Here is a 12,680-nt window from a genome sequence, read left to right as displayed (position 1 = left end):
GGAGTGATTGTGCCAACAGCAATGTACGGGGCAGAAATATGGAACATGAGAGGAAGAGAGGAGGAGTTTGAATGTGTTTGAGATGAAATGTCTGAGAAGTATGATAGGGGTTACTAGGCTGGATAGTGTGAGAAATGAGGAGGTGAGGAGGAGAACAGGGGTGGAAAGGGAGTTGGGAGATAGGGTTGATGAAAGAGTATTAAGATGGTTTGGATACATGGAAAGAATGAGTGAAGAAAGATTAGTAAAAGAAGTGTGGAAGGCGGAGGTGGAAGGAGTGAATATGAGGGGGCGTCCTAGGATGAGATGGATGGATGGGGTGAAAGGGGCTTTACAAAAGAGAGGAATGTCTGTAGAGGAAGGACAGGAGAGGACAGAAGTTAGGGGTGAATGGAGAAAGGTTTTGTATAGATGAGGCTGTGATGCATGAGGGGGAGTGGGTGGGGGATGTGGGGTGAGGAAGTATGTATGAGAAAAAAAATTGACGCAGCCCGAAGGGATTTCTCCCCATCTTCTTTCCTACATGAGGGGACGGAGAGGGGGTGGTCGCTGAATTTATGAAGCAGCCTTGCTGTAGATGTGCTGTGTCTTGCGACACTGCTTCTGACTCAGGGCAGTGGACAGGATGCAGGGATGACCCATCATCCAGGAGGTGCCAAGATAGGAGGGAGGGAGGAGGGTGGAAGGGAGTGGAATATATGGGAAATGAAATGGGTGGGAGCAATTTCTATTTCTTTTTCTTTTTGGCTAACCCACCCCCCCCCCGTGTAAGGGGGGGAAAAAAGCGTTTGGTATATGTATGTATGTCACGGGGAACTTTCAAAAGTGCCTGATGAAATAAAACAGGTTCCATGAATATATCTTCAGTTGCTAAGCCTGTTAGAATAGAGGACGTGGAAAATTATTTGGAAGGCAGATACTTCAAGACTGATTTTATGCCAAAATGGCTCCAGATGGTGACTGACAACAAAGAGTGGTCTACCAGATACTAATGGGGGATTGAGTACAGGCCTATTGGTTTGTAAACCATGAAACCTGTATTTGGCAAAAATAAAAGCATGAGAGTTGTGAATTTGTGGTAGCTATACTGTAGGGGTTTTACCACATTTTCAAGAATGTAAACCTTCTCACAATTAACATGTATTGTTTGTTTACATTTGTCATCCTTCCAGCCTTGTGCACATCTAGTTCCAGGTCATCTCTCTCAAATAAGAGGTTTTTTTTTTTTATTCTCTCTCTCGGTCTGTCTCTCTGTCTGTCTGTCTGTCTCTGTCTCTGTCTCTGTCTGTCTCTGTCTGTCTGTCTGTCTCTGTCTCTCTCTCTGTCTGTCTGTCTGTCTGTCTCTATCTGTCTGTCTCTCTCTCTGTCTGTCTCTCTCTCTCTGTCTGTCTCTCTCTGTCTCTCTCTCTCTCTCTCTCTCTCTCTCTCTGTCTCTCTCTCTCTCTGTCTCTCTCTCTCTCTCTCTCTCTCTCTCTCTCTCTCTCTCTCTCTCTCTCTCTCTCTCTCTCTCTCTCTCTCTCTCTCTCTCTCTCTCTCTCTCTCTCTCTCTCTCTCTCTCTCTCTCTCTCTCTCTCTCTCTCTCTCTCTCTCTCTCTCTCTCTCTCTCTCTCTCTCTCTCTCTCTCTCTCTCTCTCTCTCTCTCTCTCTCTCTCTCTCTCTCTCTCTCTCTCTCTCTCTCTCTCTCTCTCTCTCTCTCTCTCTCTCTCTCTCTCTCTCTCTCTCTCTCTCTCTCTCTCTCTCTCTCTCTCTCTCTCTCTCTCTCTCTCTCTCTCTCTCTCTCTCTCTCTCTCTCTCTCTCTCTCTCTCTCTCTCTCTCTCTCTCTCTCTCTCTCTCTCTCTCTCTCTCTCTCTCTCTCTCCTCTCTCTCTCCTCTCTCTCTCTCTCTCCTCTCTCTCTCTCTCTCTCTCTCTCTCTCTCTCTCTCTCTCTCTCTCTCTCTCTCTCTCTCTCTCTCTCTCCTCTCTCTCTCCTCTCTCTCTCTCTCTCTCTCTCTCTCTCTCTCTCTCTCTCTCCACTCTCTCTCTCTCTCTCTCTCTCTCTCTCTCTCTCTCTCTCTCTCTCTCTCTCTCTCTCTCTCTCTCTCTCTCTCTCTCTCTCTCTCTCTCTCTCTCTCTCCTCTCTCTCTCTCTCTCTCTCTCTCTCTCTCTCTCTCTCAGAACATCTTCGTTTAAATTTCAGATGAACTTTGAGATTATGGCAGATGAAGTTATTAGGACAGACTTGGAAGTACCTATGTATCTAGAAGGCAGTCTAATTTTCCTTGGGACCCTCAAAGCCAATAGAAACTTCCATGTGTTAAGTTTGAATTTTTACAACTTATCTACCTTGTACTACAATGCTGTCAAAACTAAAGGTCTGAACATCATAAAAGGTTAGTTTATTTTGTATTTAGTTTTTATAATGCTCTCAAAGTCTCCCCCCCCCCCCCAGAACTACAACTATAACTACCTCAACCCCTTAATATGCCATATATAGGCAGATGACATGAACACATCGTATCCTGTTTGGCTAAACAAAAAAAAAGGCAGATTAAAGATGAAATGCAGTACTAGAAAGCCTCAAACATGGTAAACTGAAGCAACCACTCCAGACAGCATAAACATAAGCAACTCCCAAGATATAATAATGTGATCATCCTCTCTCCAAACATGAGAAACCATATACTGTATAAACAAGATGGGAAACCAGATGTAAACTCCCCTCAGGCCACTTCCCAATAAAGGTTAAAAGGAAAAATAACTCGAACTGGTAATGAACTTTCAAAACAATGAGCTTTTTCATCATCTCTTCATCCATCGCATTTCACTATATGGGTGAAGAGATTATTAAAACTCGTAGAAACCTGGAAAATACATTGGTAGTATGGTTCCCACATGGAGTGAAGGATATAAGCAAGATTAAGAGTACAAAGGGCAGCAACCAAACGGGTCCCCAGCCAGGCAGATAATCCATACGAGGAAAGATCAAAAAGAGAGAAGTGATATTAGTGTTCAGGTCACTAAAGGGGACAGATTGCATTGTCAGAAATGTGATTAATCCCTTCCATATGATGAGTCCTACATGGGTGTCACAAGATGTGAGAGAGTATACAAGGATACAGGTATCGACATCTTTATTATTTTGTGGTTGTAGTTGAGCAACCCCCATATTCCATGAACTAGCACGATCATGTTTTGTGGTTATTAATATTAAGAGTGAAAGAGAACAAGTAATACAGCTGTAGCTTTATACTTTATGAAGCAAGTATTGTGATGCATCATTGAATTGTGTACATCTAGTAGCTGATGCTACCTATGAGAATTCAATGAAAGTTTTCCATATAGATGCATAAATACTTGAAATAACTTGGGAAGTGATATAGCCCAAGCTTGAACAATACCAGAATTCAAATCTAAGTAAAATAATTGGAAATCAAGGATATAGATTGAGTTAGAAATGTACATGAATTTGAAGCTAGGTAAGATAGAGAACATATGGGATCAGTGTTGCTCCTTTAACTGAATACTACAAATAGGTAAATATACAAATTGGTAATTTAAATATGTTGGTACATGTATATCAAAGTAATTAAGCTCCTGACCCTTGTGGACTAGTTTGGTTGCTGCCCCTTGTATTCTCTCAATTTTGCTTATATCTTTAACTCTGTGTAGACTGGACTACTGACGCATATTCCAATCTAGATATAAGGAAGCGTATAAGAAGTACAAGAGAATCAAAAGAAAAGGTGAGGGAGGCAGAGGTGATTACAGGTGTTAAATGGGGGTTGGAGTTTTCTAAAAACTTTGAATTAGAATGATCTTTTGGAAAGAAGTGAAGTCAGGGGGTGGGGGTGGTATCGAGTCAGGTAGAGGACTGATCACAAAACTACCTATTCTATCAAACCCCTCCAGATATTAGCCCCACAGAAAAATCCCTCCTAGGAAAAGCAAGAATCAAATTAGTACAAATGCAATCATTTCACATCCAATACTAAAAGAACTCCAACACAGAATAGGCCTGGACATAAAACTACCCAAGATTGAACTATTAAATACGGAATTTGAACATGTCTTAAACTGCCCCACTGAAGTCTCATCCAGACTACTCAATATTGTTTTCTTGAATGACTTGTACACCAATCCATGGCTATTGCTGGTTACCTGAGAGTTGTGGTTCCCCTAGAAGAGATTTGAAGTAATGGATTGATTTATAATGCAAAATTTGCTGGTTGATGTACGTGTAATGTGTACTACCTCTTCTCAGGCCCAGTTGTTTTTGAGACGCAAGTGGTTGCAGAGAATTGCTCAACGGAAACCATAAATGGTGTTCGATGGCATGAAATTGTTTTGGAATCAAGTAGTTTCATCGCTTCCTCATTTGTTGCTGACCAAGTTCATATAATGCGAGATTTAAAAGTTGATATGTTGAATAATATATCACTTCATGAAGTTGCTCTGGATGGACTGAATACACATGTCACTGGTAGGTACTTCTTGTAACCATAATCTAAATAAATTAACATTTGTATTGGTATAATTTTTTACAGGTATCTGCATGTGGTATTTACTTAATTGTAGTAAACTAGATCAGAAGTTGGGGGGAAATACATGTACAAAGGAAATGTGAAATAAAAATCATGTATATGTGATTTGAATAGCCAACAATTATCATAACTTAAAAATAAATGATTGTAATTTCTCACCATCACATAAGCAAACCTGTGTTACAGGTGTGCAATTATGAAAATAAGGCAACAGATGCATTATATTTCTATGGATACATATTGGTCTTGTTCCTTGTCTGGCAACATTAATTGCTTCACACCTTTCCTGTGCTAAATGCATCACAAACAGGTTAAATTACCCTAGTTTGAATGGGAGTGAAGTGAAGAATGAAGAAAGATTAATGAAAGAGGTGGGAAGGCAGAGGTGGATGGAGTGAACTTTAGAGGACAACAGAGGATAAGATGGATGACTGGGGTGAAAGGGGCTTTGAGCAAGGGGGGAATGTCTGTTGAATATGGATGGAAGAAGGCACGAGATACAAGTGAGTGAAGAATGGCTGTGTATTTATTTAGTTGTATTTTATGGGATGAGAGCTATGCTCGTAGTGACCCGTTTTCGTACCTCTCGACATCCAGTTTGTTCTTAAAATCATGTATAGTTCTGGCATTCACTGTTTCTCTGTTCAGTTTGTTCCTGACATCGATCACTCTGTGCAAAGCTAATTTTTTTTTTTTTTTCCAGGTCTCTTCTGTAACTGTCTTTAGTTTCTTTTCGTGTCCTCTTGTTTCTCTTCTGTCCCACTTTAATAAGTTGTCTCTATTGAGAACTTTCATCTTTCATAATTCTGAAAATGGTCAACAAATTGCCTTTCCTTCTGTTCTAGTGTTGACAACTGTAATTTCTCTAATCTTTGTTCATATGATAGTGATGTGAGGAAGGGAGTGGGTGGGAGATAGGGTTAGAGAGTGGTTATGTATTTACCTAGTATTTTACTAGAATGGGAGCTATGCTCATGGTGTCCCACCTTTGTATCTCGCAGTGTCTAGTTTGCTCTTAAATTCATGAATGGTTTTTGCACACACTATTTTTTTTGTCCAGTTTATTCCAAGTGTCCACCACTGTGGAAAACTGTTCTTCTTCAGATCTCTTCTATAACTGTTTTTTGAGTTTTTTTCCATGTCTTCTTGGGTTTCTCATGTCCCAGTTTAACAAGTCCTCTCTATTGAGTATTTCTGTGCCCTTCATGATTCTATAGATGGTCAGTAGGTTCTCTCTCTTCTTTGCTCCAGTGTCGGTAACTCCAATTTAGCCATTCTTTCTTCATATGATAAGTTTGAAAGTGCAGGAGCCATTTTTGTGGCTATCAGGATTTTCTACTGTCTTTATATTCATTTTGGTATTGGGTGACCACGATGTTGCCGCATATTCTAGTCTATGCCTGGTCAGTGTGATCAATATTTTTTCTAACAACTTCATCCAAATATGTAAATGCAACTTTTATTGATCTTAGCAAGTTATAGGATTCTCTGACAATTTTGTTTATTTGTATATCATAGTACAAGTCATTTGAGATGATTACTCCCAAATCTTTTTCAGATCCCACTTTCTTTACCTCCTTAGTTCCAATTTTATAGTCCTGATATTCTTTTTACTTTTTCCAAACTCCATTATGCTACACTTCTTAATATTTAAGTCCAGTTCCTATTTCCGACTCCAGTTCCAAACCTTATTTAGGTCTTCCTGTAGTGATTCACAATCTGAATGATGTTTTGATGCAGCCCAATGGGGTTTCTCCCCCCTTTTTATTTTCTACACGAGGGGATGGAGAGGATGTGTTGGTGATTGAGATGTCCTTGCTATGGATATACTGCCCTGCTGCATTGCTTCTGACCCAGGGCACTGGGCGGGTTACAGGGATGACCTTTCATCTGCAAGGAGCTAAGATGAAAGGGAGAAAAGGGTGGTGAATGGGATTGGAATGGGTGGGAGTAGGTACATGCATTTTGACTTGGCTACCTATCTTGTAAGGGAAGCCACCCTTGGCATATACAGTAGCCGCGAAAAGTTTGGGCGCAAAATTATAGGCGCCCCAACTTTCCCCTAAACTCAAAACATGCGAAAAATACAACTTTCCACCCAAACTTTTCGCTATTTTTCAATGCTAGCGTTTGTACCCGTATTTAGCCGAGACAATACACACTATTTGGCAACTCTGTTTAGGCACACTCGATGTCACATGGAGTCAGATTCTAAACATCTCTCACGGAGAGTAGTCTTTTTTTTTGCGGTGGTCTCTGTTTTTGTGCCTTGATATCTCCGTAATGGGAAGTGGTAAAGAGCTGGAAAGAGACACAGTTGTTACAATCATAACCCTCTATAAGGAGGGTTATAAGTGTAAAGATATTGCTACTCGTGTGGGAATTGGAGTGCGTCAAGTGCAAAAGTGGACCAAGAAATTTCGAGACGAAGGAAGTGACATCATTCGTACTCCAAAGCATTGCTCTGGTCGGCCAAGGAAGATATCAAATCATACTTCTACGGTTCTAACTGCCTCTTAATAACCGTAGGAGGCAGTTAGAACCGTAGAAGTACGATTTGATATCTTCCTTGGCCGACCAGAGCGATGCTTTGGAGTACGAATGATGTCACTTCCTTCGTCTCGAAATTTCTTGGTCCACTTTTGCACTTGACGCACTCCAATTCCCACACGAGTAGCAATATCTTTACACTTATAACCCTCCTTATAGAGGGTTATGATTGTAACAACTGTGTCTCTTTCCAGCTCTTTACCACTTCCCATTACGGAGATATCAAGGCACAAAAACAGAGACCACCGCAAAAAAAAGACTACTCTCCGTGAGAGATGTTTAGAATCTGACTCCATGTGACATCGAGTGTGCCTAAACAGAGTTGCCAAATAGTGTGTATTGTCTCGGCTAAATACGGGTACAAACGCTAGCATTGAAAAATAGCGAAAAGTTTGGGTGGAAAGTTGTATTTTTTGCATGTTTTGAGTTTAGGGGAAAGTTGGGGCACCTACAATTTTGCGCCCAAACTTTTCGCGGCCACTGTAGATAGAAATGAAAGGGAGTGAGGTCTTCCAACCTTTCGTGAATCTCATTTTGATCTTGCATCCTTCATTGCCTTTTAAGTCCTTCCACACCAAAGATCACACTGGCAAGACAGTGCTCAGGACATCATCCATCATTAGGACTGTACCAACACAAAATATACCTGGAGGTTGTGGTTTTTCTGCAAGAAACCTGGGGTAGTAGATTACCGTATTTTTCGGACCATAAGGCGCACCTGTAATTTGCTATTCCCCGTCCTTACATAAGGCGCACCTGGTCTCGTCATCGGATAATCATGCATGACGACCGACGACACGAGGTTGATCGATCCCGCGTCCACACGAGGCAGGCCACGGACGACGGAGCTGTCTGGCTGGCATGACCGAACGGCACAATAAATTACTCTAGATTTTAGGCTATCCCGACAATTATTTAGCACTTTTTAGTATCGCATAGCCTTTCTTGAAACTTTTCATCCATCATGTCCCCCCATCCACCCTGACTGCATCATGCATCTCATACGGTTTACCATGTTTACAGCATGTATGACAAGTATGATGCACAGCATCCGTTGTCGTCGTCGTTTGCGATTCATCATGGGTCGTTTCGTTTCGTCTTTGGGGATGGCAATAGAGTGATGATATCGTATCTTCCAATAATAGATTACAGTAACCATCTTATGTTTGTTTCAGTAGTGATGATCCCTCTGCTCTCCATGGTGTGGTATTGCCACTTTCTGCTGTACTTTTATTTATATATATATATATATATATATATATGTGTATATATATGTGTATATATATGTGTATATATATGTGTATATATATATATATATCCAAAGTGCTTACTATGACTATGATGCAGTTATTTGCAAAGAACTTGGAGGAATGTCAATATAATTCCTCCAAGTTAAGAAAGAATAACAAATGTATGTGAACGCATATCATATTGATATGAACTGAAGTAATACAGGTCAAAAACAAATTCAAACAGGTTGAAACAAACATGTATTGTAAATATTGAGGTACCGGTATATTACATTGTATTATACATAAATGGAGGAGAAATAAGGAAGGATGAGGTGAAGGCAGTTGTTAAGATGATGAAAGCAGGTAAGGCACCTGGTCTGGATGGATGCCATGCGGAATGTCTGAAAAAGGGAGGTACAGTGATGGTGGACTGGTTATTTAATGTTTGTTGGAGAGAGGGTAGAGTGCCGGAGGACTGGAGGAGTGCCTGTATAGTTCCTCTTTACAAGGGAAAAGGGGACAAGTGTGAATGTAGTAGTTTCAGAGGGATTAGCTTGTTGAGTGTAGTTGTGTAGTTGGGAAGGCTTATGGGAGGATCTTGATTGAGAGGATTAGGAGAGGAACAGAAGGAGTAATTGGTGAGGAACAGTGTGGATTTAGGACAGGTAGAGGTTGTGTAGATCAGATCTTTGTGGTAAGACAGATATGTGAGAAAGCTATAGTAAAGGGGAAGGATGTTTTTTGGGCTTTTATGGATCTGGAAAAGTCTTATGATAGGGTAGACAGGAAGGCACTGTGGGAGGTTATGCAGATATACAGGATAGGAGGATAGCTTCTAGGAGCTGTCAAGAGTTTTTATGAGAATAGTAGAACTTATGTCAGGATTGGAAATGGAGAGTGTGAGTGGTTTGAGGTAAAGGTGGGACTTCGTCAAGGATGTGTTATGTCGCCCTGGCTGTTCAACTTGTACATGGATGGGGTGGTGCGAGAGGTAAATGCAAGGGTAGTGGGTCAGGGATTGGAGATGGTTAAGGAAAATGGAGAAAAGTGGGAGGTGAGCCAGCTGTTGTTTGCGGACGACACTGTGCTTGTGGCAGGATCGGAGGAGGGATTGAGGAAGTTGGTGGCAGAGTTTGGGAGAGTATGTGATAGAAGAAAGCTAAAGATAAATGTGGGTAAAAGTAAGGTGATGAGATGTACAAGGGGTGAAAGTGGCAGTAGACTGGAAGTGAGCATTAAGGGGGAGCAACTGGAGGAAGTGGATAGTTTTAGATACTTGGGTGCAAATGTGGCAGGGAAAGGTGGAGTGAAAGTGGAGGTAGAATGTAGATTGAGAGAAGCGAGTAAATGCCTTGGTGGATTAAAGAGTGTAATGAGGAATGGTGGATTAGTGTAATGAGGAATGGTGGATTAGTGTAATGAGGAATAGACATTTGGGAATGGATGCTAAGAGGAGACTGTATGAAGGAGTGATTGTGCCAACAGCACTGTATGGAGCAGAAACATGGAACATAAGAGAAGAAGAGAAGGAGTTTGAATTTGTTTGAGATGAGGTGTCTGAGAAGTATGATGGGGGTTACTAGGCTAGATAGTGAGAAATGAGGTGGTAACGAGGAGAACAGGGGTGGAAAAGGAGCTGGGAGATAGGGTTGATGAAAGAATATTAGGATGGTTTGGACACATGGAAAGAATGAGTGAAGAAAGACTAGTAAAAGGTGTGGAAGGCAGATGTGGAGGGAGTGAACATGAGGGAACGTCCTAGGATGAAGTGGATGGATGGGGTGAAGGGGGCTTTGGGAAAGAGGAATGTCTGTTGAGGAAGGACGGGAGAGGACAGAAGACGGGTGAATGGAGAATGGTTGTATATGGATGATGTTGTGATTGCATGAGGTGGAATGGGCGGGTGGATGGGGGGTGAGGTAGTATGTGTGAGCAAAATTTGACGCAGCCCGAAGGGATTTCTCCCCGTCCTCTCATTTTATGCAATGGGGGGACGGAGAGGGGGGGTCGCCGATTTAATGAAGTGGCCTTGCTGTGGATGTGCTGTGTCTTGCGACACTGCCTCTGACCCAGGGCAGTAGACAAGGTGCAGGGATGACCCGTCATTCAGGAGGTGCTAAGATATAAGGGAGGGTGGAGGGGTGTGGAGTGTATTCAGGGATGGAATGGGTGGGAATGATTTTATGCCTTTTTCTTTTTGGCTACCCCCCTTGTAAGGGGGAAAAAGCCTTGGTACATGTATGTATGTATGTATTATACATAAAAATAAAAATCCGTAATCAGTACATGATGCAAAGCTGTCTCAGGTACATTTACCGTTCCTCTAAATCCTCGCTAGTAAATCCATTGAAGTCTTCGTCTTCTGTATCGGAATTGAAGAGCTGGGCGATGGCGGGATCCAACACTGCAGTGGCATCAGTTTCCATTTCTAGTTCCTCTTCATCGCTCTCAAAGTCCGAAGGCCTGTCGATAATGCCAGCCTTTACGAATCCGTTGATGATGGTGTGTTCCTTGATGGATTTCCATGCATCGCATACCCACTGTGCAACTTGCGAGTAGGTAGCTCGACGTTGTCTTCCCGTTTTCGTAAAGGTGTGCTCTCCGTCCATCATCCAGTTCTCCCATGCAGCTCGTAAGTGGACTTTGAACGGCTTGTTGACGCTAATGTCCAGTGGCTGAAGTTTCTTGGTAAGCCCACCAGGAATGATAGCAAGGGTGCTGTTGGTTTTCTTGACTTGAGATTTCAAATCTTCAGTGAGGTGAGCCTTCATCGAATCGTAAACCAGCAGCGAATGTGAGGAGTGGAAGAAACCGCCAGGTCGTTTAACGTAGCATTGCCTGAGCCATTCCCCCATCTTCTGTTCATCCATCCACTCCTTTGGATTTACTTTTAAGACAACTCCTGGTGTAAACTTTTCTTTTGGCATGGTGTTTCTTTTAAAAATCAGCATGGGGGGCAGCTTCTTACCATCAGCCGTGCATGACAGTACGATAGTAAAGCTCGTCTTCTCATTGCCAGTGGTATGAATTGGTACGTATTTGGTTCCTTCCTCGTCAACTGTTCTTGTCATGGGTATGTCGAAGGTAAGAGGGACCTCGTCCATGTTGACAACATGCTCGTGTTTTATATTATGTTCGGTTATCTTCTCTTTGGTGAACGTGCGGAAAGCAGCGACCTTTTCTTCCCAGTCAGAGGGTAGTCTCTGGCAGAGGGTAGTACGGGCTCGAATTGCTAGGTGTTTTCGCCGCATGAACCTGAAGCACCAGGATGGACCGCCTTGGAAATCTGCGATGTCCATATCTTTCGCAACAGTTTGCGCTTTCAAACGTATAGCAACGGTGGAGATGCCCCTGCCATGTTCCCGTTGTTCTAGTACCCATTGCTGAACTTTGTCTTCCAGTTCTGGCTATCTTGACTTGTGCCCCCTGAACGACTTCTGCGACTTCTTGACTTGCCTCAGTGCGTCGTGCTGGCTCCTCCATTTGCTGACCATGGATTCATTAATGCCAAATTCCCGGCCTGCGGCTCTGTTACCGTTCTTCTCTGCAAATTCGATAGCTTTCAGCTTAAACTCTGCTCGATAGGCGTGTCTCTTTGCAGCTGGCATGGTTCTTGGTCTTGATTTCTCCGTCAGTAGTTGTAGGGCACCGAAAAGATATGGTTAAGAACGAGATTTTGCCCCTTATATACCGGAATACCTCATAGGCTGGGCCTCTTGATTTGATTGGCCCCAGAATATATGCATTACCATTGGCAGACTTCACTGAGATTCCAAGCTGGGTCCATTGTTTTAATTGGCTCCCGAATATCTGCACTTCGATTGGTAGACTTCTTAACATAACTTATGGTATTTTTATTAGTTTCGACCATGGGCGCAATATAGCAATAGAAAATTAATTATCAATTTTGTAAATTAAAATGTATCAACTCCCCTGAATATATTCATTACCATTGGCAGAGTTCCCTGAGATTCCAAGCTAGGTCCATTGTTTTAATTGGCTCCCGAATATCTGCACTACGATTTGTAGACTTCTTAATATAACTTATGGTATTTTTTTTTTTAGTTTCGACCATGGGCGCAATATAGCAATAGAAAATTAATTATTAATTTTGTAAATTAAAATGTATCAACTCCCCTGAATATATTCATTACCATTGGCAGACTTCCCTGAGATTCCAAGCTGGGTCCATTGTTTTAATTGGCTCCCGAATATCTGCACTTCGATTGGTAGACTTCTTAACATAACTTATGGTATTTTTATTAGTTTCGACCATGGGCGCAATATAGCAATAGAAAATTAATTATCAATTTTGTAAATTAAAATGTATCAACTCCCCTGAATATATTCATTACCATTGGCAGAGTTCCCCGAGAT

The 12,680-nt window shown here is 42.0% G+C and overlaps 1 protein-coding gene across 1 annotated transcript in view; it reads left to right on the top strand.

The window, feature by feature from the left end:
* The window catches only part of fs(1)M3 (female sterile (1) M3), a 233,366-nt gene that overhangs the window by 63,851 nt on the left and 156,835 nt on the right, over positions 1 to 12,680 (top strand). Inside the window, exons 16-17 of the mRNA XM_076192535.1 lie at positions 2,178 to 2,370; positions 4,242 to 4,460. Of these exons, the coding sequence (XP_076048650.1) occupies positions 2,178 to 2,370; positions 4,242 to 4,460 (412 nt within the window). The remainder of the gene's footprint in view (positions 1 to 2,177; positions 2,371 to 4,241; positions 4,461 to 12,680) is intronic.

Source organism: Oratosquilla oratoria, chromosome 11 (assembly GCF_046742065.1).
Source record: "Oratosquilla oratoria isolate Oo_2021 chromosome 11, ASM4674206v1, whole genome shotgun sequence".
In the NCBI taxonomy this organism is placed as follows: domain Eukaryota; kingdom Metazoa; phylum Arthropoda; class Malacostraca; order Stomatopoda; family Squillidae; genus Oratosquilla; species Oratosquilla oratoria.
This window is presented reverse-complemented; position numbering and strand designations above follow the sequence as displayed.